Source organism: Sparassis crispa (assembly GCF_003851025.1).
Source record: "Sparassis crispa DNA, contig_000004F, whole genome shotgun sequence".
Lineage (NCBI taxonomy): Eukaryota > Fungi > Basidiomycota > Agaricomycetes > Polyporales > Sparassidaceae > Sparassis > Sparassis crispa.
The window spans coordinates 1,218,612-1,241,058 of NW_020939751.1; the positions used below are offsets into that span (position 1 = coordinate 1,218,612).

Below are 22,447 nucleotides of genomic sequence, written 5' to 3' on the forward strand. Positions count from 1 at the left end.
TGACAATGCTGCGGAGTGCAGCGCTGTGCAAATGCACACTGCGAGTGTCCACACCTCGGTTCTGTGTGGAAGTCTGCATGCATGGCATTGGTGTATGGCAGGCATGCATAGAAGAGAGGGGGGAATGCTCACCGTGATGACGTGCGGAGGTGCAGTGAGAGCGGGCAGCAGAATGCAAATGACAACTGGGGCATCCGGGTCCATTGGGAGTCGCACTGTAACTGAGTCATTGATGTCAGTCTCCAATCTATGACTGCATTGACATACCTGGCCATATCACTGCATACCCAGTACCAAGTAGCATGGGCCACCTCGATGAGCAACAGAGCTATTGGCTCATTGACGCCGTCGCTATCTTCAGTGCGCTTACGCTCGATTTTCTTTTACATTATTATTTTATTATTATATTTTCAGGCACTTCTATCGGTATCAAGCCGAAACCTCTACTCTGAACTACCCTAATTATGTCACATGTTTAAAGACTGTTCGATTGAACAAAAATGCTGCCCTCTACGCTACAAGGGGGCCTTTTATACTACAGCTATCGAAGCTGTACGAACGTCAGAGAACATGGCCCAATAGTGAGGAAACAACTTAATTAGGGGAAAAGTCTGAAAAGTTACATGGAAAAGTAACTTTATACGCACTCAAGTAAAATGGGGCACCTTTTGGTGAGGGGATCGGAAAGGAAGTCAAAGTAAGTATCGAGTTGGCGGAGTCCGCCACAGTGGTGTCCACCGTGTCTTCCCTCTCCTCTCCTACAAATATAAGGCTGTAGCGCCGTGCAAGCACGGCAGGACCCGCTACCTGTAAGGTGAAGGAGAGGTGAAGATATACATTCAGCGCATTAGAGCGCGAGGAGATATAAGTACATTAGGTACGAGCAATACGGTAAAGGCAGCAGAATTACTGTCGTATGTACGAGTATAATACAAAGCAATACGGTAAAGCTGGGTGAAAATTTAAGTACAGTAGGAGAGTGAGATGGTTACGTTGTGAATCAATCGGTTTTGGCCTTCACTTTTCCTTTCGTTACATCGGCCTTGGCTTTTTTGGGTGGAGAGGCGTTGAACTCGGTGAATGCCGTGAGAGGGTTGGAAGAGTGGGCGGACACGCGGACGATAGGACTGAGTGTGGGCCGTGGAATGACGCAGAATTCGTCGGATTCGGAGAGGACACGAAGGTTGTGTGCTTGCACCTGGTAGGTCTAAAGTTGGGGAAGTGTATTTGTATTGTGCAATAGGGATAGAGAATGTATGCGCACCTTACGAGTAGGAAATTTGGGATTAGTGGGAGGGTAGATCCAGCAGTGTAGCGACACATTGAGCAAGACAAGAGTGCCGCGCCGGAGTGCAGTGAACCAGTCCCATGGTGGGATGAGCATGCCATCAATGCCACGGAAGTCGTGCTGGTGAAGACGAGCTTTCTGATGGTCAAACAGGTTGCCGCCATAGTTGAGGAGCAGATGGGGGTCATAGTTTGCTCCGATGCGGATGTCGTCACCTGCAAAGGGTAAGTATATAAGTGTGGTTGGTGTGAGTGGCAATAGAGGTACCTGTAGGTTTGGTTAGCTCCTGTTGCACGTCTTGCATTTTCTCAGCTTCGGCGTTAGCTGTTCTTTTCTTCTTGATGTGTTTGACCTTCGGTGCGGCAGTAGCGGCTGCGTTGATGGGTAAGTTGGCGCGCATCTTGCATAGATGGCATTAGTAATGAAGGAAGTAGGGGACGGCGTACTTACAGTGTACTTAGGATCAGCGATGGTGACAACGATAAGATCGGAGGGTTTGCCAGGTTCCATGGAAGATGAACGAATCCATTCTGTAACTCTGAAGTTCTGGAAATTGGTGAAGTAGTGTATGACGGCAAGAGTAGGTGGCACTCACCTGCACCGCACTTTCCTCCTCTTTTTCATCCATCATACGAATGTCATTGAGTGTGCCAATTTGGTCGTAGTAGAATTCGGTTAAGTCTGTGGTCACCTGCGAGGGGACACAGAGAACGAGGGTGTTTCGAACCATGGTGTCGTCGGTAATTTTCTGTGAAAGTTGGTGAGCAGTGTGCGAGTGTGAGGAGAAGAAGGCAGTTACATTATCATCATATGGTCGAAAATTACCCTTGGCATAGAGATCAGTTCCCCATTCGGACACCATGACTTGACCGATGATGAGAGCGCTGAATTCACTCGGGTTGTCACCAGTAGAATAATATTCATAGTGGCCTTTGCGGTTGGTGGTGCGAGCGAAGTCAGCAGGGTAGTCCTTCGAAGCAAACATCTGGTCAAGGCTCTTGCTTAGCTGTGCCATGATTCTGTCATAGGTGCCATCCTGACGGCGAGTTTTGTAGCAAGTGGGCAGCTGGTTACCGGCGACAGAAGCCATGATGGTGGGAGAAGAAGAACAGTGGATTAGGAGGAGAATCGAGAGAGCTGCTTGGTCATAAAGGGTCAGCTGTGAGGTGATGACATTGGTGACAACAACGATCGAAAAGGAGGGTCACGAGAGGACACAGGTGGTGTGACAGAGAGCGGGGCCGGCGAGGGACAGCAGCATGCGATCCAGTAGCAGATGGTATGCAGCACGGACAAGGGAAATTGGCGGGGAAGCTTCCTTCCAATGTACAGCAGTGGGGGGGGGCAGATATAGGGCGTGTGCCGAGTGTCACACGCGATGTGTACTAGAACTGCGAGGGCACTGAAGAAGCGTGTAAATGCTCCACTCATGAGGGATTTTGCCCGATTAGATGCTAGTTAACTGGTTCGAAATGGGCGGCGAAATGGGGCTCATGCCATTCGGACCAGTCGGGATATAAATATCTTCGCCGAGATAACCGATGCGGTCGACGAGAGTGATGACTGCCACAGTGCCTGAAGAGCGTGAACTTAGCACGAAAGAATTAGAAGTGTTGTCGGATTGCTCGCACCTGTACCGAAGAACTCAACCAATGTGCCCATCTTCTCAGCCTCTTTCACCTCCTTCATTGACACTGAATGCTCTGAAACAACCAGATTATCCGGAAGGTCCGCAATCTTTGCTTGGTCTGACGCATGCCACCGCGCGAGGGAGAGGACGGAATCATGCGTCACTCGATCGGGACGCTTGAAGACTATAAATGTGTTGGATATCTCGGTGATTAGGTGGTCGGGCCCATGTAGAGCTTAGGGAAGCCAAGTGGGCCGGGTGAGGAGTAATTCGTCACGGCGATTCGTAATAAATGTGCGCATTTATTGTCGTTTGCAGAAGAATTGGCGGTCGCGCATTTCACGCGCGTCTTGCAGAAATATGACGCTCGATCTTCCGAGCTTCATATCTCCTCGACTGTCACTCGGACTACCTTGAACACATATATATTCTGAATCCTCTCATCGATGACATGTGCGCCCCAGTATCAGATCCGCGGTAAGTGCTGTGGGACATGAGATCTCGAGAGGTGACCTGTATACCAACATATTGCCTGTATCTCGAAAACGATGAAATATATTTTGATCAACACTATGCTACTATATTCCTGACGTGTATGTGGAATGCGCCCCAGCAAAATCAGGACCGGAGTTCGATGTTGGAGCTGTGCCATATAGACATCCTCGTTGTCGGCTAGTCTCGCACGTCTTTGGCTCCTACACTCATAGCTCACTGCTATGCTCTCTCTGATGGCCTGTACGGTATACTTCTTAACATGTTCTGCAATCTCACCATGCCGACAATCACTCAATACAAGTGTTCATGAGGCATATAGTCGGCCGGGCGCTGTCTGACTACCAGTGGCATGGGAGAATGACTTGCGCAAAATCTTCTGGAGGGTGTGCATATGTCGGATTGGCAGTAGCTCAGGATGTCTGAGTGAGTGACATATTGTTGTGAATGTCTTATGTGGTGAAGAAACTCGGCCTTCTTACAAGAAGCTGTGGATTGTCTGCACAGTGCCGGTCCGATGTTGAAGTCCATTCCTGATTTTGCTGGGGCGCATTCCACATACATGTCAGGAATACAGCAGCATAGTGTTGATCAAAATATATTTCATCATTTTCGAGATACAGGCAATATGTTGGTATACAGGTCACCTCTCGAGATCCACAGCACTTACTGCAGATCTGATACTGGGGCGCACATGTCGTCGATGAGAGGATTCAGAATATATATGTGTTCAAGGTAGTCCGAGTGACAGTCGAGGAGATATGAAGCTCGGAAGATCGAGCGTCATATTTCTGCAAGATGCGCGTGAAATGCGCGACCACCAATTCTTCTGCAAACGGCAATAACTAGCCGGAATTGTCCACATTGTACAGCTGGATCTTTGCGGGAGGATGCGACATGTGGAGGTTCTTTGTTTAGTGGAGTGAAGTTGCAAAATACTGGTTGGTACGCATGGAACAAAAATCATTGCTGAGTTCGGTGCCGTTTATGTGAGTACAGTTCAAGTTCTGTTGCTTTGCGCTTATGGATTCGAGTGACAGTCGCTGGAGAAGATGGAGCTGATGAATTAGGTAAAGGCTCGGCACAGGGTTCAAATTGATTATGTTTACGCTTGTGAATACGGATAGTTTCACATAAGGGAGAATTAGCAGATGAAAGAATTTGATTCTGGGTACGATCAAGGAATTCATAGTTGTCATTGCTAATTGGGTCTGACAGAGAGTGGTGATCAATAATGATTTGTGTGTCGTTATAACTGGCCAGTTGTTTTCGGGCATTGTCTTTTTCTGCATCTGTACCATGTTGTGTGAGAGTGAAAAGCTGCAAAAGCTGCAAACGATGCATTTCTAATCGAGACTCTTCAGAACGATGGCAAGTGATCTTCTCTCGTGTGAAGGGTCTAAGAATAAGTAGTCCGTCAAGGGAGGTTGCATGAGAGATCATTACATAGGGTGCTTCTGTTCCTCGACAGCTTTGGAGATCAATTATTACCTTTTTTAGTGATTGTCCTTGTGCCTTGTGAGCAGTCATTGCAAAGCCAGGCATGATGGGCAACTGTGTGCGTGTGATTCGACACTTTCGCTTAGAATGTGGGTGGGTGAATGTCAAGTCCACAGTGTCTTGTAGGATGGGAACATGATGCAGTGGTAAATGTGGTAAAGGTTCTTCAGCACTATCAGGAACCTCAACTACACAAGATACTAAGTGGCGATCACCATTACTATTGGTAGTGTAGCGAATCATACGAAGTATTCCTGCACTTCCATTAACAATCCCGCCTTCAACATCATAATTATGTGACAGAAGTACTGGCATTCCAATGACAAGAGGTAACTTCCCCAGTCTATGTTTAGTTTGACCTGAATGTAGATCTTCAAGCTTTGATTTTAATGCAGGATCAGTTAATATTTTACCTCCATGTCGATCAGTTGCATGATACCACATTAATTGCTGTCCAGTACGAGCTGCAAATGCAGAGGCGGCTTGTACGTTCAATGCATCTTTGATTGCATTATCATAAACTATAACAGGAGCATCACTCCATGAATCACTGAGTTGACCAGGCTTAATTATTCTTGAATTCAGTAAGTCATAGTCTCCATTTGTGCATTTACCTTCTCGAAGACGATTCAAAAGATCAACAAATGGTTGATTTTGTGTTCCATACTGACGCATACTTTGGGATAGGAGAACAACCGTTGAGATAGATAGCCATAACAATTTGCCAAAAATAATTGCCTGTTCTATCTTTTGTCTGCGACTGTGTACCTTTCCAGTGTAAAGTTGCATAAATAAACGTGAATCTCCTACTGGGGCTAACTGAGCAAAATCACCAGCAAAAATAATGCTAATTCCACCAAAGGCAGCATTATTACCTTTTGCCTGACTTAGTGCTTCACTTATTTGAGTCATGAATTGGCAACCTACCATAGAAACTTCATCAACAAAAAGGTAATCTACTCCTTCCCACATGGCAGTAAGATCTCTGTTTGTCTTACTTTGACTATTTGACTTTGTTCGTTGATTGAGACATAATGCACTATGTAGTGTCATACCTGAAATGTTACGTGCTGCAACTCCTGTGTATGAAGCAAGTCTGAATCGTCGTATTTGTCCTCGTTGTACAAAAAAGTCACGTAATGCATTGATTACACGAGATTTACCTGTTCCGCCAGGACCACCAAGATACATTCTAAGTGGTTTCCAGTCAGAAGATGTATTTCGATTCATGAGAGTGTGCTGTGCAATAATTGTAAATGCACGTGTTTGTTCAGTATTCAAGCCATACTTTGCAATGACATTATCAATATTTACTGGTTTTTCTGCTGATTCTGACTGAAGTGAATCATGAATTATAGGAATATTTGGCACATTTTCCAAGTCACTTGTTCTAAATATAGAACCATCATTTATAGATATAGTGGGTGAATTCTCAGTTACTTCAGAACTAAAGATAGACTGTGTATTTTGAGTTTGTGATAGATTGGATTTCCAAGCCTCTTTGCGTTCATCATATGCAGTTCGCCATTCTTCTTCAAGTGTGAAAGAAGTTTCATTATTCAAACACTGAATAAACTCTTGCTGTGAATAATCTGACACTGTTAAATTATTATTTGTATCTTGTTGTGTATGATTTACATTGCCATATATTCCAGATGTATACATATTAGAAAGACATTCTGCAATTGCAACATTTGATTGGAGATTGTGTGTTGTAGTCGATGATTCAATAATTTCAAAGTGTTGCAATATTTCATCTTGTACTGTATCACCAATGAAGTCATCAGTTGTAAAACTACCACTCATTAATTCTGAATTAATATTGTCTTTCCTATTATGTGTTTGCATACGTCTTTTCTTGAAATGATCATCACGACTATCTTGCATTCATGTGGAATTTGCATGTTGTCCATTATTTTTTGAATATGAACAGAGCAGGTCTTTAAAAATGATTGAAATGCATGTATCCAAGTTTCACCATGCTGTCTGAGTTGACGTGCATTATACCATGGTTTAAAAAAGATTAGCATTAGTCTACAATAACGTGAATATAGTTCTTCACGATCTCGTCTTGGAAGCGCAGGACCAATAGGCACTGGTACAAATCTGTTATTTGGTCGTCGCAGTCGAAGAAATTTTTTCTCTGATTCTAAATGCTGAGAATGCAGAAAATCACGTGGTTGAGTATGTTTATTATAAGACAGTAAATCTTCAGCAGACATATCTTTAAAATGCTAAGATATATTTATATCTGAATCTGTATTATCATTAGTTATAGCCTCATGTGACTCAGTCTCAGAGTCATTAGAGAGATCATTATTATCAATATCAATATTATCCTTCTTTTGTCTGGTGGAAGAATATTTAGACACTTTATCTACTTGTGCAACATAATCCCATAGTGAAATATTTTTAAAAGTATCTCCACGCATAATATAGTCGGTAATTTGGCTTGCACGTGGAATAATGTTACCCTGTTTACCTGAAGTAATAGTCACTTCATCATTATTGTCAACATCTATATTTGTAGGAATATTAAGACTAGCTGTAACATACTCAGTATTAGGTATATCTTCATTATCTAAATCCGTATTTTCTTAATTCAACTGAGTATCAGGTTCATCATCATATCTAAAAGCATATTGTGTATCTTCGCTAGATGATTGTGGGTTACAATCTGGATGCATTGTATGATAACACTCAGGACTTGGATCTTCACGTTCAATCATACTTTCTACAGTTGTCCAGTATAGCTTACAATATTCATGGCTTGTAAAGTGATCTTCCAACTGCTGAAGATATGAACTTACTTGCTGCGCGGACAATTCTTGATGAGAAATAATCTCAAAAGAGCATTTTTGCAGTAGTCTCTTAGCACGCACAGTAATATTATCGTCATTAGGATTAAATTCACCTAGTTTTTTAATGGCAAGTTTCAGTGCAGAGTATGAAACATGTGCATTCATTTGACTTTTAGTAATATAATCTGTAATATAAAATAAGACAGCCTTTGCAGACTCCCCTGATCCAATGAATTTAATATCCATATTGCAACGTACACATTCTAATATGGTTGCATTAAAGTTATTTACCATGCCATCCAAGTGACGCAATTTTATATCACCAGTCTCCTCATCAATAGTACTTTCTATTGTTGTATTTTTTTCATCAAGATCAAAGCGACACTCTTTGGGTGCAGGAGGACCTTTCCAATATTTGAAACATGTTTTTGAATGTGAATGTTTTTGACAACAACATACAAGATTACGTAAATCTTGTTGATGTGCCATCTGACGCTGTTCATCTGGTAGATTACAATCGATACCTCTAATACTACAGGGATGTGCCTTTAATAAATCAGTCTGAACAAAATCTGGAGAAGGTGGTGGTATTTTATTACATATGCAGTCATCAAGAAAAGATAGTAAGCATTGCTTAAATTCAAGATCATGATCTTGAACAATTTTATTTCTAATTTCATTTGGATTTAAGCCTCCTTCAACCCATATTAACATATGACAATGTAAAGTGCCTCTACCTTGTGCTTCAACACAACCATAATATCCTTTCACCAATCCTAAAATGCCACCTTGTAAATTAACATGTTTTGGATCATATGCTAGAACAGTTGATATAAAACATTTCATATAAATATTAAAAAATTTTGCTGCAATTGCAGGATTACGAGCTATTAATATTGACTGCTCCCAAAAATCAGGAACCTGTTCTGGTAGTAGTTGATCAACATCTATGTCAGCTCCAGCTAGAAATTTTACAACAGGATTAAAAACATCAGCAGGATTTATTGTAATATAAAAACTGGGAAGTCCTAACTCCATCATTAAAGCTCGCATTTCATTACGCATATTAATTCGAGCAGCAGCAGATCCTGGAACATGTGAAGTTATAACTTTAACTTCCTTCATAAGTTTGAGCACCTTGCACTCATCTTCATTATATGCTGTTGTATAGTCACCTTCAGAAATACACTGACATACACGATGTACTACATCACTCGATATGCTTGCAAAGTCATTTGCAACAGAGTCAAATTGTGATCGCTTCACTTTAATACTAGAATGTAAAAGAATCTGGCGATGTTGAATAATATTGAATACACTAAATAAAAATGAATAGTGTTCTTGAAATCGACAGTCACAAAGTGAGAATAAATGCCATGTGTGTTCAATAAGTGATATACTTGATGAACACTTCAGATCTTCAAATCCACCAACACTATATGGGTATAAAGTAGGATACATCAAGGGAAACAAATTTGGATTGAAAAATTCATTCATAGGCTTAGGATCATGAGGGATTTGAAGATAACTACCATTGTTTTGCTTTAAATGTCGAACTGCAGCAGCTCTAATTTCATTTGCAGGTGCATTTGCATCAACATCAGTTACAACAACATTCTGAAAGAGGGATTCACAACGGTCAACAGAAGAAGGTGCAAGTTCATTGCATAATGCAGTATGCGTATCATATCGAGAAGTTAATAATTCATGTGATTCATCAGGAAGTACATGTTCAACTTTAAAAGGAAGAATCTGTTGCTCTGCCAAACTATTTAATGATTCCTGATCAATTTTAATGTCTTTATAATGCATATTATGTTGTTTTAACCAAAGTAAGGCATTTCGAACTTTTTCACGTCGCACAATAAGCGGTTTTGCTTTTTCTCGCAACCATTCTGCACTTGGCAATGAAGATCCTACAAAAATTACACATATTGGAGTTACAATATCCTCAAGAGGTGGAGGTAGAATTTCAGCAATATTTTCAGGATGTTGGGGATATATTATAATATGACCTTTTACACCACGCTGACTGTTGGGCAATATTAAATTCTGATTTTCCTCTTTTAATTGTATAACCCAACATTTAGCTCGACATCTAGCAATCATAGCTTCTTCAACTACTGTTAAATCTTGTAATTCTTTTGAAACAGGACCTAACCATGTTCAATTACAAAGTGCAAGCGAAGGAATTTGATTGCGACTTAAAGACAAGAAGCATTTTCTACACAATTTCAAACATACAGCGTCATTTCCATTCATTACAACACCATTTGGATCAACTAAAATGTGTTTAAGTGAACCACTTTGATATGGAAATTGAGGTAATGTGCAAGACATATCTAACCAGGAATTATCGCACAAATCGACATTATTAAAGTCAGGTCGCTTAAGAATATTTATATCAAAATCTGATAAAGAGAGTGTTTCACATTTGCTTGATAATGTACACTCCGCACAAGCTGAACATACTGAAGTACTAAGGACATCTTTTGATGTTGCATGACGAAACAATTTAATCAAATGTTCCTTTAATTGTGGAGATACTAATTGAGGCCACATTGAACGAATTTGCTGTAAAACACTATCATGATGTATATTTTGCTGTTCTCTGCAATTTTTCTGACGTTTTTGTGCTTGTTCTTTTCTTTTTCCTTTTCGCAGCACATGTATAAAGCTCTGCAAATGTTTTCTCAACTTACTTACACCATCATCATGGCTGTATTCAACATTGTGCACTGTCAGAATTCGTCTTAAAGAATTTCATGGAAGACGATGCACAGCAGAGGAAAGAATTGAAATTTGCAAATCCACATTTGAATTTGATGGACATTCATTCAGAAACTGAAAGCAAGCATCAGGTTTTGGATCACTGTTATTTTCAGATAAGCAATTACCACCAGAAATATGTTGCATAATACTGCAACGAATCTGTTCGAGACTCCACTGAGATTCATAGGCAATACCATATGAAGCAGCAATCATACATAATTTATGCTTATGTAATGTTTCAAAGCCTTCAAAGACTGTGTCAATTGAAGTTATAGAAGTGTATTGTAGACACTGCGTCTGAGACTGAAATTGTTCCATTAAATAGCATCGTGGTCTATTATATCCAGAAGGTACAATAATCCCAACACTCGAACAGACTAACCGAAGAATGTCCAGAGACAGTGTAGAATGATGTATGCAATTGTCCACCACTTTACAAATTTCATATGCCAGGCGAACACTAGATGTACATGTTCCTGCAATATCATGACAGGATAATCGCATGCCATGCTGTGCAATGTTTGACCACTGGCTATCATGGCATTCAGCACACACACCATTCAATAAGTGATTCAACAGCACCTCATGACTCTCACGTACTGAAAGATTTTCGACACCAATACTGTGCGAAATTAAGAGACTCAACATTGCATCACTCAGACTCTCACCAACAATGATATTCTCAGGACAAAGTATTGTGTCAACAACAGAGGATAAGTTCACAGGACATACATGTGATGAAGATGATATATTTTTAACAGGTAATATTTTAACTGCATTGGGTATATTATCACAATCATCAGCACTGGTAGACAACAAAAGCCGGGATGAATCTGCAACTGTCATGTAACCCGTTGAGCTCCAATTCATCACATATCACAGATAGAGCATACCTTGTGAAACTTGGGGGGAAGGACTCCATGTATGTCCATGCGGCAAACAACTTCCAACATCCACAGGGGGTTGTAACCCCGACGCCGTCCACTGAGGTCAGCATGCTTCAAACCAGTCGGAACCGAGCAATACGTCATAGCGGGGCAGATGGGTGACCACAAGAGGAAGACATGAATGATACCATCCACCAATTGCAGGGATCATAACGGGACCGGAAGCAGAGAGCTCAGCGACACTGTGGTGAATGGATGCAACCGTGCGCGGAACATTGTTATTGGTCGCGAACGTCGATGACAGCGCCGACTTTTCCACCGAAGAATCAAACAGAATGTAGGCGGGAATTCCAAGATAATCGCCGAGAAGTGAGAACGAAGGCATTTTGCAGTGCAACGAATATGAGCGAGCAGAGAGTTGGCGACAGATGCGGACAATGCGAGCAATGCGCAGAGTCGACGTGGAGGGTGCGCGGCGAAAAATTCGGACGCTTAGTCAAGATTACGAAGCATCCCACACTTAGTAAATCTTACGAAGGATTTTGTAGACGTTACAAAGTTTTGTATAGTTTAGGGCAGGACCTCCAAAACTGACACTTTTTGGCGGGGCCCCTGCGTGACGAAAGATCCAGCAAGACCCACTACCAAAGGTAGCGGGAATAGTCGAATATTGCTCATTAAATGCCACACTCTCATCATCGTGCCTTTTCTGCTCGAGATAATGGGCGTATGCGACTCCTCAAGAGTTCCCTAGGCTATCTCAGTCGTAATGTCTCAGGAGGATTGCGTGCTTATCAGGAACTTCAACGAGCACGACGCTCGGATACATATAGTTGCATTGGACGAGTTGCCAGATAATCTTGTCTAGTACTCGCGCAGATGCCCAGCACCATCTTGCCTTCGATTCCCCATTATGTCCCAGCCCCTCCGACAAAGGAGGCGCGTGAGTCTGATCCATCCTTCAAGCCCCCCATTTCGTGCTTACAGGAAACACTCTTTAGTGGAGTATGCGGATCTAGCGGTCATCGATCTGTCTAAGGCCGACACGCCGGAGGGTCGCGCAAAGCTTGCTGTGCAGGTTCGCGATGCAATGACCGCCCAAGGGTTCTTCTATGTCATCAATCATGGATACACACAGGCGCAGGTAAGATTTAAACGTGTGTTTGCAATACAACTCGCTATATTTCAAACGTATCCAGACCGATCGTGCCTTCGACATCGCCGACGTTCCGTTCTCTCTCGTTAGCGATGAGGAGAAGCGTACGTATGCAGGTAACATCAAAGCAACTGGATCATACCAAGGATACAAGCTGCGAAACTACTGGGTGAGATACTTCAAGTCATCGACGTTCAGTGGGATATTTAAGTTCCTAATTTGTCACCAAAGCACATAGATGGTGGGGTCTACGACCAAGTGGAGCATTACAACAGTAAGCTTTTACGATCTTCCGTCTGTCTTATACGTTATAAACCTTCTGATTACTAGTCAACCGCGATGTCACCGAGAAGCAACATCCCAAAGCTCTCCGCCCTCTTCTTCCAGAGATTGACGCGTTCGCTCGATTCAATCATCACGATGTCCTCCATCCTATTCTCAGGTATACATTTTTCTTCAACATGTCATCGTGTTCTGAGTTCCTTCACATGAGACTCTTCGCACTAGGATTGGAGCTTCCTGAGGATACCTTCGTGAACAATCATGGATTCTCCGCTGTGGGGGAAACATATGGTAATAGTCCCCGCACTAATCTTAATCATTTTACTGATGATAACATGAACGTCAGTGCGATACATGAAATAGTGGGTCTTTCTTCTTCTGTACTCGAGTGCAAATCACAACTTCTATGCTCAGTTACCCTCGTTCCGAAGATGAGGAGACCAAAACTAAGAACGTGTGGTTGAAGGGACACACAGGTATGCCACCTCTCACCACTGTTAGGCGCTACTCAGGTCTCACAACGCAGACTTCGGAAGTGTGACGATTTTGTGGAGTCAACCGGTGACTGCACTCCAGATTCTTTCTCCGGATGGTAAGTGGCGCTGGATAAGGCATGTAGACAACGCCATTGTAAGCAACCTTGTTACTATTCGGTGTGTTTTTACTGGATTGCTGAGTTTGCGGCGTTCTGCAGGTGATCAACGCAGGAGACATGATGGAGTTCCTTTCTGGCGGGTTCTACAAAGCTACCATCCACCGCGTCATTCAGCCGCCCGCCGACCAGCGTGGCTACACCCGGGTTGGCGTATTCTACTTCGTCATGCCAAATGACGACGTGAAGCTGATCCCGTACGCGGAGAGCCCTGTGCTTCAGAAGCACGGTATAATTCGACGTGTCCCCGATGCAGACGCCCCGACCACGGAGCAATGGCGGAAGGGACGGACGAGCGCGTATGGCCAGACCGAGCTGCGGGACAAGGGCAACGGCGTGGAGGAAGAGATTATCGGCGGGGTTGTCGTGAAGCATTACAACTGATCCAACGGTCATAAAAATCAATCTGTATATCTATAACTACAAATGAGAGATGTCACTTAGTTCAGTCCATATTTGCAGCATTGTCATTGAACATGCTCCTCTTCCCGATACGCACGGTACCTTTGAACGGAAGACCCATCAGCTCCATCTCGCCATTCCGCCCACTGCGAAACGGCAGTCCCTGCACATGCAATGCCACTGCAGCAAGTCCTTGGATGCCAGCCACGGCTCCCTGAGACCCAAAAATAACCTGGGGTAATGCCGCGGGACGCTCAGTGATGAACGAATCGCCATGATCAAATCTGAGGATTTACCTTGCTAACAAAGTTGCTAAATTCGCGCTCGCGTCCAGGAAGTACTTCCAGGGGTACATCAACGATCGTGGCGGAGACAGCAACCGCAGACCCTTCTTCGTCCCCGCTCTCAGCGGGTTTGCTCGTGGAAGGCAGCCAATCTTCTGGTCTGATATGCGCGAACGCGCGCTGCGGAAGCGGGTCGGGAAGAGGCACTTCGGGCGGTTCGCCTTCTACGTAGTGAGCAGGTTCTCGGGCTCCAACGGATAAGACCGAACTATCGTCGGGAACCTCGCCATCATATACCAGCACATCGGGGAAGACGCGCACGACGTCCAATCCGACGTTCATGCCTCTGGGCTGGACAACTCTTGCAAAAACAATGCCACTGGCGTACATTCCAGAACCGATGGCCTTGATTTTCATGTCTTTGATAGTGACGTTCCGCAGAATCTGCGGCTTCGGATGGGCAGCGGGGAACTTCGCCTCCAAAGTCAGGTTGTGAATCAGCGGTGTGGACAATACGATGTCCGAATCTCGTCCTGAGATGTAGTTCCCAAGGAATGCAGACACTGTGGCTGAGGCGTCTGTGGACAGTGGAAGTACGGTACCATTGATGCCCACTGTAACGTTGGGATGAGTGAGCGTAAATGGTTGAGTGTTAACGGTAGCAACCCGGACCGACGTGGAGACCGTAGAAGCATTGACAAATGGAAGAGAGATAACAAAAGGCATTGCCGGCACAGTAAAATTGAATGCAAATGGCACCGGAACAGGATCGACTACTGTAGCTGTTGCGTCGACAGAAAGTGTGTCGTTGGCCGAAGTGATCGAGAAACGTTGCAGGGTGACGAGCTCGGAAAGCGTGGGGAATGGATTATTGTGCCCCGGTGGTGGCAATCCTGGTAATGCGGGGACTACGCAGCGTCACTCAGAGAAGCGGGTAAGGAAAGGTAGGGCAAACACACTCTGTATGTGTACCACAGCACGGATATCTGACCGTAGGATCTGCATGTTCCGTCGCCATCCGCTGTCTTGTAGACCACCACCTTGCACGAACGCTTGCGCCACAACTGTCCGCACAGCAATTCTGCTGTCTCTCCAACTGTCCCGCAAGAAGCGCATGACGACAGATATATCCTTCGTTGGTTGAATAAGCACAGGAATGATCATTTCCGTCAACCAAGTGGTATCTGGTGGTGGATTCGCAGTTAAAGGTATTTCAAGGGAGGGGAGAGTAATTGTGGTGAGAGATTGTGACGGGTCGCTCTCCGGGAATACCCCAATTTCGGTGAGGTCGACGGTGACTCGATCAAGCTGTCGAATACCCCACCGCCCGACGGATTTCCACAGGCCTTGCACGAAATTGTCTCCCGCAGCTGTGTTAACACCTGCTACCTCCCCTGCGTCCAAACCCAGCTTGCAATGAACGTTCACCCATACCCCACCATCACCGGTTGTGTTCAAAACGTCTACTCGGCTGGGGCCTTTTACCACGAGGGCATGCTGTAGAATTTCGTCCGGCGAGATATCTGACGCACGAGAACGGTAAGAGTATGCTACCACAATAACGAGCAGAAAAGCTAGAACACAGAGCGAAAGAGAGATGAGGAACACTGTGACCAATCTCGACCACAGCCGTCGCGGCCTCGGTGTGCTGTCAAGGTCGTCTCGAGAAGTGTATGGGGCGGAAGCCGAGCCTAAGAGAGGAGTGCCTTCAGTAGGTTCAGGCTCGGCTGCCCTTGCTTTGCCCTTGTCTATGTGCGTTTCGCCACGTACAGAGTCAGAGCTCATCGTCGAAGTCGTCGAGAGTGGTGTTGAGGTTAGATTCAAGTCGAAGGTGGCCAGCGCGAGGTCGCCCGCCACCGATCAGTAAATAGGCGCCTTAACTCGAAGATTGCCAACTTGACAAGTCAAGTCAAGTCGATATGTCTGGCAGCGGTTGGAAACATACGTATTGTGCTCTCCTCGTTCTCCGATGCTGTTCTAGTCTCGGTGGATCAGGCTATATTCATCCGGATGAGTTCTTTCAGAATGGAGAAGTTATGGCAGGTTGATACTTTCCGGTCACTGCTAAGAACAACAATCACTGATCCTCGTGCACCCTCAGGACAGATATTTGAGCTCCACGCTGTGCGGACCTGGGAGTGGGATTCCGCCGCACCTTGCAGATCAATAATTCCTGCCTTTTTAACTACTGGTCTTCCTTATGAACTTCTCCGCTTTGCATCGCAAGGTTAGCTGAAGTCGATACGCACAGAAACACACTAACCCCGAGACAGGTGAACAGCCCTCTCCGCGGTTGATTTTCTCCGTCGAGAGAGCCGCGTTCCTACTACTCTCATCCATCCTGGGTACGTTGCTACTGTATTCGCACGACCTTGTTATTCACGACACAGCAGACTACTGCTTATACCGCTTGGTACCCGCCGGAAGACAACGTCTTACTGCTATGGTCCTCCTTGCTTCGTCATATACTATACACACCTTTCAGATCCGACCATTCTCCAACTCCATCGAGGCAGTCCTTGTTGCTCTCTCTCTTGTCATTCTTCAGGATCTGATGACCACACGAAGTTCAGGGTCTCAATCCGGTCAAGAGGCAAGCTTTTGCTGCCTCCCGCAGAACTTTTTACTTTACTCAATGCAAACCTCTACAGAATGGAGGACGCACACTCTACCTGACTTTTATGGCAGCCCTTCTCGTCTTGGGTGTGTTCACTAGGCTGACCTTCATAGCTTTCGCGCTTCCGATTGCTATAGAGACCATTAAGTGGACAGTCAATAAAGCTTTCGGGAGCACCCCTAAATTCTCGATCTGGACTTGGGCTCGGTTGATATCACTTCCCCTGCTGGTAGCCATAGGGACTACTTCCGCTTTCACTGTACTTGACACCGTCTACTTTCGTGGCGACGTCTCCACATTGATTCTGACACCCCTCAACTTCTTGCTGTATAATTTGTCTCATGAAAATCTGGCGGAACACGGTCTGCATCCCAGATGGTTGCATATCGCAGTTAACTTGCCAATGATAGTCGGCCCTGGGTTGTTGTACTATGGCGTCATCTCTGGCGCTGAAATTCTCGGGAGTCTGAAAAGAAAAGACAAGGCAGATGCAGGTGTTGTTCAAGTAGTCAAGAAGAGTAGGCTGATGCGATTCTTCGCTCGGAAGGGTGTACTGAGAATCCGATAGCATCTTTGTACATTGTCACCGTGTCAATGGCCATCCTGTCCATTCAACCGCACCAAGAGCCTCGTTTCCTTACTCCACTTCTCGTGCCCTTCATTTTACTAGCCGTGCAGGGCGGTCGAATCGAGCGTGCTGGGAAATTATTTTGGGTAAGCCGCCGTTCTCAAAATCTCTAGACGACGTTAATATCTGCCTGTAGACAGCTTGGGTTATTTGGAATGTAGTGTTGGGTCTCCTGTTTGGCGTACTTCATCAAGGCGGAGTTGTCCCTTCGCTCTTCTATCTGCATGACCAGATAAGCGAGCTACGTGCAAACCCTTCAGCCGACGTACTAGCGGTCAGTGTGTTCTACTGGAAGACATACATGCCGCCGAGGCACCTGCTGAGTATCGAAGGAAAAGGTACTGTGTGATATTAATTCTGCTGAGCAAAAATGGGGATTGATTAAGGATACTCTACAAATGTGCAGACGTCCTTGCAGGGACATTCTCCTTGACAGATCTATCTGGTGCACCGTCAGATGTTCTGATCCAAAATCTACTTGCTCCCGCTCTCACCATGTCGAACGGCACTACTTTTCTCGTCACCCCACCTTATGCACTTCAGGATATACCGGTGCCGCAATCTTCATGTTTCTCAATGCGGAAGCGTGTCTTTCCACATCTCGATTTGGATCATCTACCGGAATCGTTAGAACTTGGGTGGAAGGATGGGTTATCTCTCGGTGTCTACCATATCAACACCGCGTGTGTGCGACGCGAGTCCGCTGAAGATATGGATCGTCGCATCTAGGCAACAATAATATGATGCACGATTCCTTTTCGTCTTTCGCATCTCCCACCAATTTTTTGTTGGCGTCTCCCCGGTACAGCAATGTGTTCTTTCATGAAAGCTCTATGATGCCCGCACAGTCAGTCGGTCGAAACTAAAATCAACGTGGCCATATATGGGTCCCGACGAACCGACTATGGTACCGCCCGTCGGCAACCGTCGGCAACCATTGCAATTATGACTAGTTCGAATTCCAACGTAGGCCCGACGGGAAGGAGGAGTTTCCGCATGTCCCTACATCCATGTAATCGAAATGACGGATAACAGTGGAGCCTCCACTGTTATCCGTCATTTCGGCCACACGGATATGCGCGGATGAAGGGATAGGCTCAAATGGCGGATGACCTTTCCCAAAATGCATAAAAGGTGTGCCCTTCCTGCTGTGATGGACCATATCTCTTCACTTGTCCTCGTCCGTACCTGTGTCCATCATGTCTTCTAACACCTTGGTGTCTACCCTTTCAGCTGGTCTGGAATCACCCACCCTCCCTTGTACAGTGCCCAGCGATTACCGTCTCCCTATACCTCTTGCGTATATTTTTCCAAGTACACGCGACATTACCTCCAGCGATATTCGCCCTCCTATGCCGGAGGAGACCATCCTTTACCCGCGGATTCGACAGACGACGCCCCACCAGGATCGCAGTCGTTCTGAGCACCTGGCCAACAAACATAAACGCGATGACACCGAGGACGAGGATGATGGATACGAGGCGGGCTGTGAGAGCGAGAAAGTAAGCAGGAAGCGGCGCAGGACTTCCTCCCGCATTTCGCGCTCCACGTCACCTGCTGGCGAGGTGCAGGAGCGCAAGTACTTCGGGCTGGGGCTGGGTCTTCCCAGTAACGTCGCTCCGCGCCTGACCCGCAGAACTGCGTTCATCGAGTCGGCACCATCAACACCGTTTATCGATGCGGATGAGTCCCACATCCAGTCCAATCCTCATAACCATCATTCGGAGTCGGCTCTCCTCATCCGGACCACATCACTCGAAAGCAACGCAGAAGTGCCTGGTGCACCGCGTCTCTTGTCAAAGCCGTTCACGCCTGACTTGTGCATCCCATGCAGTCCTAAGTCCCTGGTGGGCCTAGCCATCAGCATCCATATTCCCATTCGTGCCACGCCGCAGCCACAGTCGCCGGTGCAGGCGAACGACCCGCGATACGACGACCTAATTGTATATCTCGGCGTATAAGCATTCCGGCATAACTCTTAGACAGCGAGCTTGCCTCGCACATCCAACCATCATACCTACACATGCTCATCTTGGAAGAAAATTACATTAAAATCCAAATCAAACGAGGTTGAATTCTGTGTAAACAAGTGATGTCGTACACCGTGCTCTATTCATCTTTGAAAAATCTATGCACGTTCTTCTACACCTCGAGAGCTTTTCGAATTGGCGATATTGTCACCACTTATCGTAGTCGAACCTCCCATGTAAACGCGTTATAATTTCTAGAAATTCCGGTTCTGCCTCGAGGGTGAGATATCCGTGGCGGATCATGAACTCTACTAGAACTGGGATCGCGGTCGTATCACCCAGATTAATCGACATCCTGGTAACGACAAAGTGTAGAGCTCACCTAGAGCACAGTTTCGCTTGAAAAGACCTGAGCGCATGCGAGTGATCACCTCGTCCAGTGGAAGTAGCTACATGGTTGATCTAATAAAGATGACAGCTGATGTGTAAAGATGGTGAGCTGACCTCAAATAATTCCACCTCTCCATCCAGAGGCTTAGGTTGGAACGGAGCGGGGTCTACGCCAGGGGGTACGCGTAGATCGTAGACGTATCTTGACTGTCATCAGGCTCAATAACAAGAGCATAAATACCGCACTTACTCGACCTCAGGCTGCAACCATCCTGCATCGGTTCTGTCAAGCGACAATATTACCATCCCTAGACTCCACTAGGATAGAACGCCACGATATACACCGAAAGAAATAGCTCACGCTCCCAACTGATCGAACGTACTTCCTCACCACGTTCTCTTCAATGCTCGCCTCTTCCATGGACTCCTTCACAAGGGACTCGAACGCACCGAGTCCGCACGGTATACCCCCTGCAACACTGTTATCGAGATACCCTGGCCAAGTCTGTTTCGTCCGAGAGCGGGTTGGGACCCAGATCTTGCAGGAACGAGCCCCGTCAGCATCGACATCATCCTCGTAGATAGTCATGTGTACGCCGTATGTGACGACGCCAAATAGAGCGCACGCTGCCCGCTCCATCATGAACGCGTAGTTTTTCGCCGTGTCGCCGGTCATAGCCCCAGAAGTGTCAAGTGCATCCTCGTCTTTCGCAGGCGAGTCGTGTGCGCCAAACGGGTTACGATACACAGGGTACAGCTCGCCACGCCACTTCTTCGGCCCTATGATATCAGTCCATAAGTCCTCGTCCCGCCACCGCTCGCACATCTCCTTCATCACACGCGTCCGCTGAGCCGACGTACGGATCCAGGTAGCAAAGCTCACTGTGGCTTGCCCACCATGCGTGCTAAACTCCCAAACCGGTTGCCCGCGTGCATTCTCCGCCCGAAGCTGGGAGAGCACCACAGGTCGAAGGAGGCCAATGGCAGGGGAGAAGGGCTCGGGTGTGAGATGCCATGGCGTAAGATGTTCATTGCTAGCGTTGGTACTCGTCCCCGAGACTCTGAAATTGTCACAGGCGCCGATAATTTGCAGATACGTTTGGGGTGAGGTAGGTGCTGGTCCGACCATATGCGAGTCGTGGCAGAAGTGGCGGCAATGAGTCGAATTATTGCTGGCTTCCTAAGTGCTTGATAGCTGGGCTACGGAGTGGAGCATGCACGGCTCACTAAGATAGCACGTTCGCCGTGCAATGTAGAGTGCTAGTCTTGCGGGTTGGGGAGAGGTGGATTCCGGCGGCGGCTCAAGCTCGGAGCAGGCTGCAATAGGCGCCTCACGGCACTGCGACGGCCCGAGAAGTCAGCGGGCGACCGGCAGCGGAGGGGCGAAATGCGAGGGAGCCTGAGCGGAGAGATTCGCGGAATCCAACTCGAGCGTGAAGCGGCGGAAAGTCGTTGAGAACACGGCTAACCACCCAAGGAGCGCAGCCCACAACAGTCGTGGCTCAACGTGAGCCCGCCGACTTCCCCAACCCAGGGCTAGCGTTCCGCAGCGAGAGATCAGATCAGAATGACAACATGCATTACAGCATAGACAACATGACAGCAGTGGAGAAGCATTACAGCGAGAGCAAAACTACAGTTGCAAGTATGGTAGACTACAGAGAGTACTTCTTCCTGAAAGAGTCCATAGCAGTGGAAGCCAGTTGCAAACGAGAAGAAGTAAACGACCGCGAGATGAAGAGAGGTAAAATAGACTCAATTTTCCGCCAATACTCGAGAAAAGCGCGTGATTTCCAGCTACCCTGCGTCGCGACCACATCCGGATGGGTACCGCGAAGCAGAAGCTCGGTCGCTCCTCCGATGCGAAAGCAGTGTCCTGTGAGGTGCTCAAAGCCGGCTGCTGCCCAGGCCGCATTGGCGCGATTGAGGAACCAGTCGCGGGTCATCGGCGCCCAACCCGCCGTGTCGCTCGTTTCGAACGCGAAGAAGGGAGCATGCGCGGGGACACGGGCATTCGCCTGCAGATGGTGGCGCAGGGCAACGACGGCAGAGCTTGGGTCGCCGAATTCGGTGGCAATGATGTCGGCGCCGAGTTGCTTAGTCGTTTTGGTCCAGGGCACATGGAAGACAGCGTACTGCGTGCCTCCCGGTAGCGTGCGATATGCAACGGAAGCCGAGCGCGCGACGTGCTTCACAGGGTCGAACGCGCCCACAGAAGGAATGACCAGCTCGCCAAGCCTGTAGAACATCAGCGGAAGAACAAGGAGTGACCAGACGGCGCGTGCGTACCGACGACAGCACCAAAACGCGACACATGCTACCGCATATACCGCGGCATCGAACGAGTCGGAGAGGTCAAGGTTGGCACGTAATGCGTACAGGTGCTCGACCGTGACGGGCGCCCGCTTCTCTTTCGAGGCTGGGGCAGACTTGGAAATAGCTGAACAAGTTACCCGGAGCATTTTTGCACCTTGCCATGGGGCGCCATGCAGTGCATGCCAGAAAGAGAGCCACGCGCCCGCTCCACTGCGCAACAAAAGCGGCTAGGAGCGGCTCCGCCGCAGGCATGCGAAGGTCTTCGGAGATTGCAAGGCAATCACAAAACTGGGTAAAGCGCAGCAGCCCTGCACCGTAATTCTTCCGAGTGCCAGGGTCAAGAGAAGTGAGCATGACATTAAAAAGATGTACCGAAGTTG

The 22,447-nt window shown here is 46.6% G+C and overlaps 9 protein-coding genes across 9 annotated transcripts; 3 read left to right on the forward strand and 6 right to left on the reverse strand.

Annotated features, from left to right (window-relative positions):
- Positions 1-1,000: 1,000 nt before the first annotated feature.
- On the reverse strand, positions 1,001-2,378 carry SCP_0504250 (hypothetical protein; the record flags this gene model as incomplete). The annotated part of the gene is made up of 6 exons (XM_027758489.1): positions 1,001-1,207; positions 1,265-1,503; positions 1,556-1,688; positions 1,739-1,834; positions 1,884-2,036; positions 2,088-2,378. The coding sequence occupies 6 exons, from the start codon at positions 2,376-2,378 to the stop codon at positions 1,001-1,003; spliced, it is 1,119 nt and encodes a 372-aa protein (XP_027614290.1).
- A 357-nt stretch (positions 2,379-2,735) lies between these two features.
- SCP_0504260 (hypothetical protein) lies at positions 2,736-2,977 on the reverse strand (the record flags this gene model as incomplete). Its single annotated transcript, XM_027758490.1, has 2 exons — positions 2,736-2,863; positions 2,920-2,977. The coding sequence occupies 2 exons, from the start codon at positions 2,975-2,977 to the stop codon at positions 2,736-2,738; spliced, it is 186 nt and encodes a 61-aa protein (XP_027614291.1).
- Positions 2,978-11,473: 8,496 nt separating this feature from the next.
- SCP_0504270 (hypothetical protein) lies at positions 11,474-11,755 on the reverse strand (the record flags this gene model as incomplete). Its single annotated transcript, XM_027758491.1, has 1 exon — positions 11,474-11,755. One exon carries the CDS (start codon positions 11,753-11,755, stop codon positions 11,474-11,476), a length of 282 nt encoding a protein of 93 aa, XP_027614292.1.
- Positions 11,756-12,249: 494 nt separating this feature from the next.
- Positions 12,250-13,844, forward strand: SCP_0504280 (predicted protein; the record flags this gene model as incomplete). The annotated part of the gene is made up of 10 exons (XM_027758492.1): positions 12,250-12,313; positions 12,372-12,514; positions 12,570-12,695; positions 12,758-12,800; positions 12,857-12,968; positions 13,020-13,099; positions 13,155-13,170; positions 13,223-13,284; positions 13,335-13,438; positions 13,503-13,844. The coding sequence occupies 10 exons, from the start codon at positions 12,250-12,252 to the stop codon at positions 13,842-13,844; spliced, it is 1,092 nt and encodes a 363-aa protein (XP_027614293.1).
- A 61-nt stretch (positions 13,845-13,905) lies between these two features.
- On the reverse strand, positions 13,906-15,931 carry SCP_0504290 (hypothetical protein; the record flags this gene model as incomplete). The annotated part of the gene is made up of 3 exons (XM_027758493.1): positions 13,906-14,094; positions 14,159-15,054; positions 15,106-15,931. 3 exons carry the CDS (start codon positions 15,929-15,931, stop codon positions 13,906-13,908), a joined length of 1,911 nt encoding a protein of 636 aa, XP_027614294.1.
- Positions 15,932-17,886: 1,955 nt separating this feature from the next.
- On the forward strand, positions 17,887-18,120 carry SCP_0504300 (hypothetical protein; the record flags this gene model as incomplete). The annotated part of the gene is made up of 1 exon (XM_027758494.1): positions 17,887-18,120. One exon carries the CDS (start codon positions 17,887-17,889, stop codon positions 18,118-18,120), a length of 234 nt encoding a protein of 77 aa, XP_027614295.1.
- Positions 18,121-18,590: 470 nt separating this feature from the next.
- On the forward strand, positions 18,591-19,352 carry SCP_0504310 (hypothetical protein; the record flags this gene model as incomplete). The annotated part of the gene is made up of 1 exon (XM_027758495.1): positions 18,591-19,352. One exon carries the CDS (start codon positions 18,591-18,593, stop codon positions 19,350-19,352), a length of 762 nt encoding a protein of 253 aa, XP_027614296.1.
- Positions 19,353-19,568: 216 nt separating this feature from the next.
- SCP_0504320 (Uncharacterized protein) lies at positions 19,569-20,880 on the reverse strand (the record flags this gene model as incomplete). The annotated part of the gene is made up of 5 exons (XM_027758496.1): positions 19,569-19,678; positions 19,744-19,810; positions 19,866-19,953; positions 20,002-20,034; positions 20,096-20,880. 5 exons carry the CDS (start codon positions 20,878-20,880, stop codon positions 19,569-19,571), a joined length of 1,083 nt encoding a protein of 360 aa, XP_027614297.1.
- Positions 20,881-21,406: 526 nt separating this feature from the next.
- SCP_0504330 (hypothetical protein) lies at positions 21,407-22,213 on the reverse strand (the record flags this gene model as incomplete). Its single annotated transcript, XM_027758497.1, has 2 exons — positions 21,407-21,989; positions 22,041-22,213. The coding sequence occupies 2 exons, from the start codon at positions 22,211-22,213 to the stop codon at positions 21,407-21,409; spliced, it is 756 nt and encodes a 251-aa protein (XP_027614298.1).
- Positions 22,214-22,447: the final 234 nt, after the last annotated feature.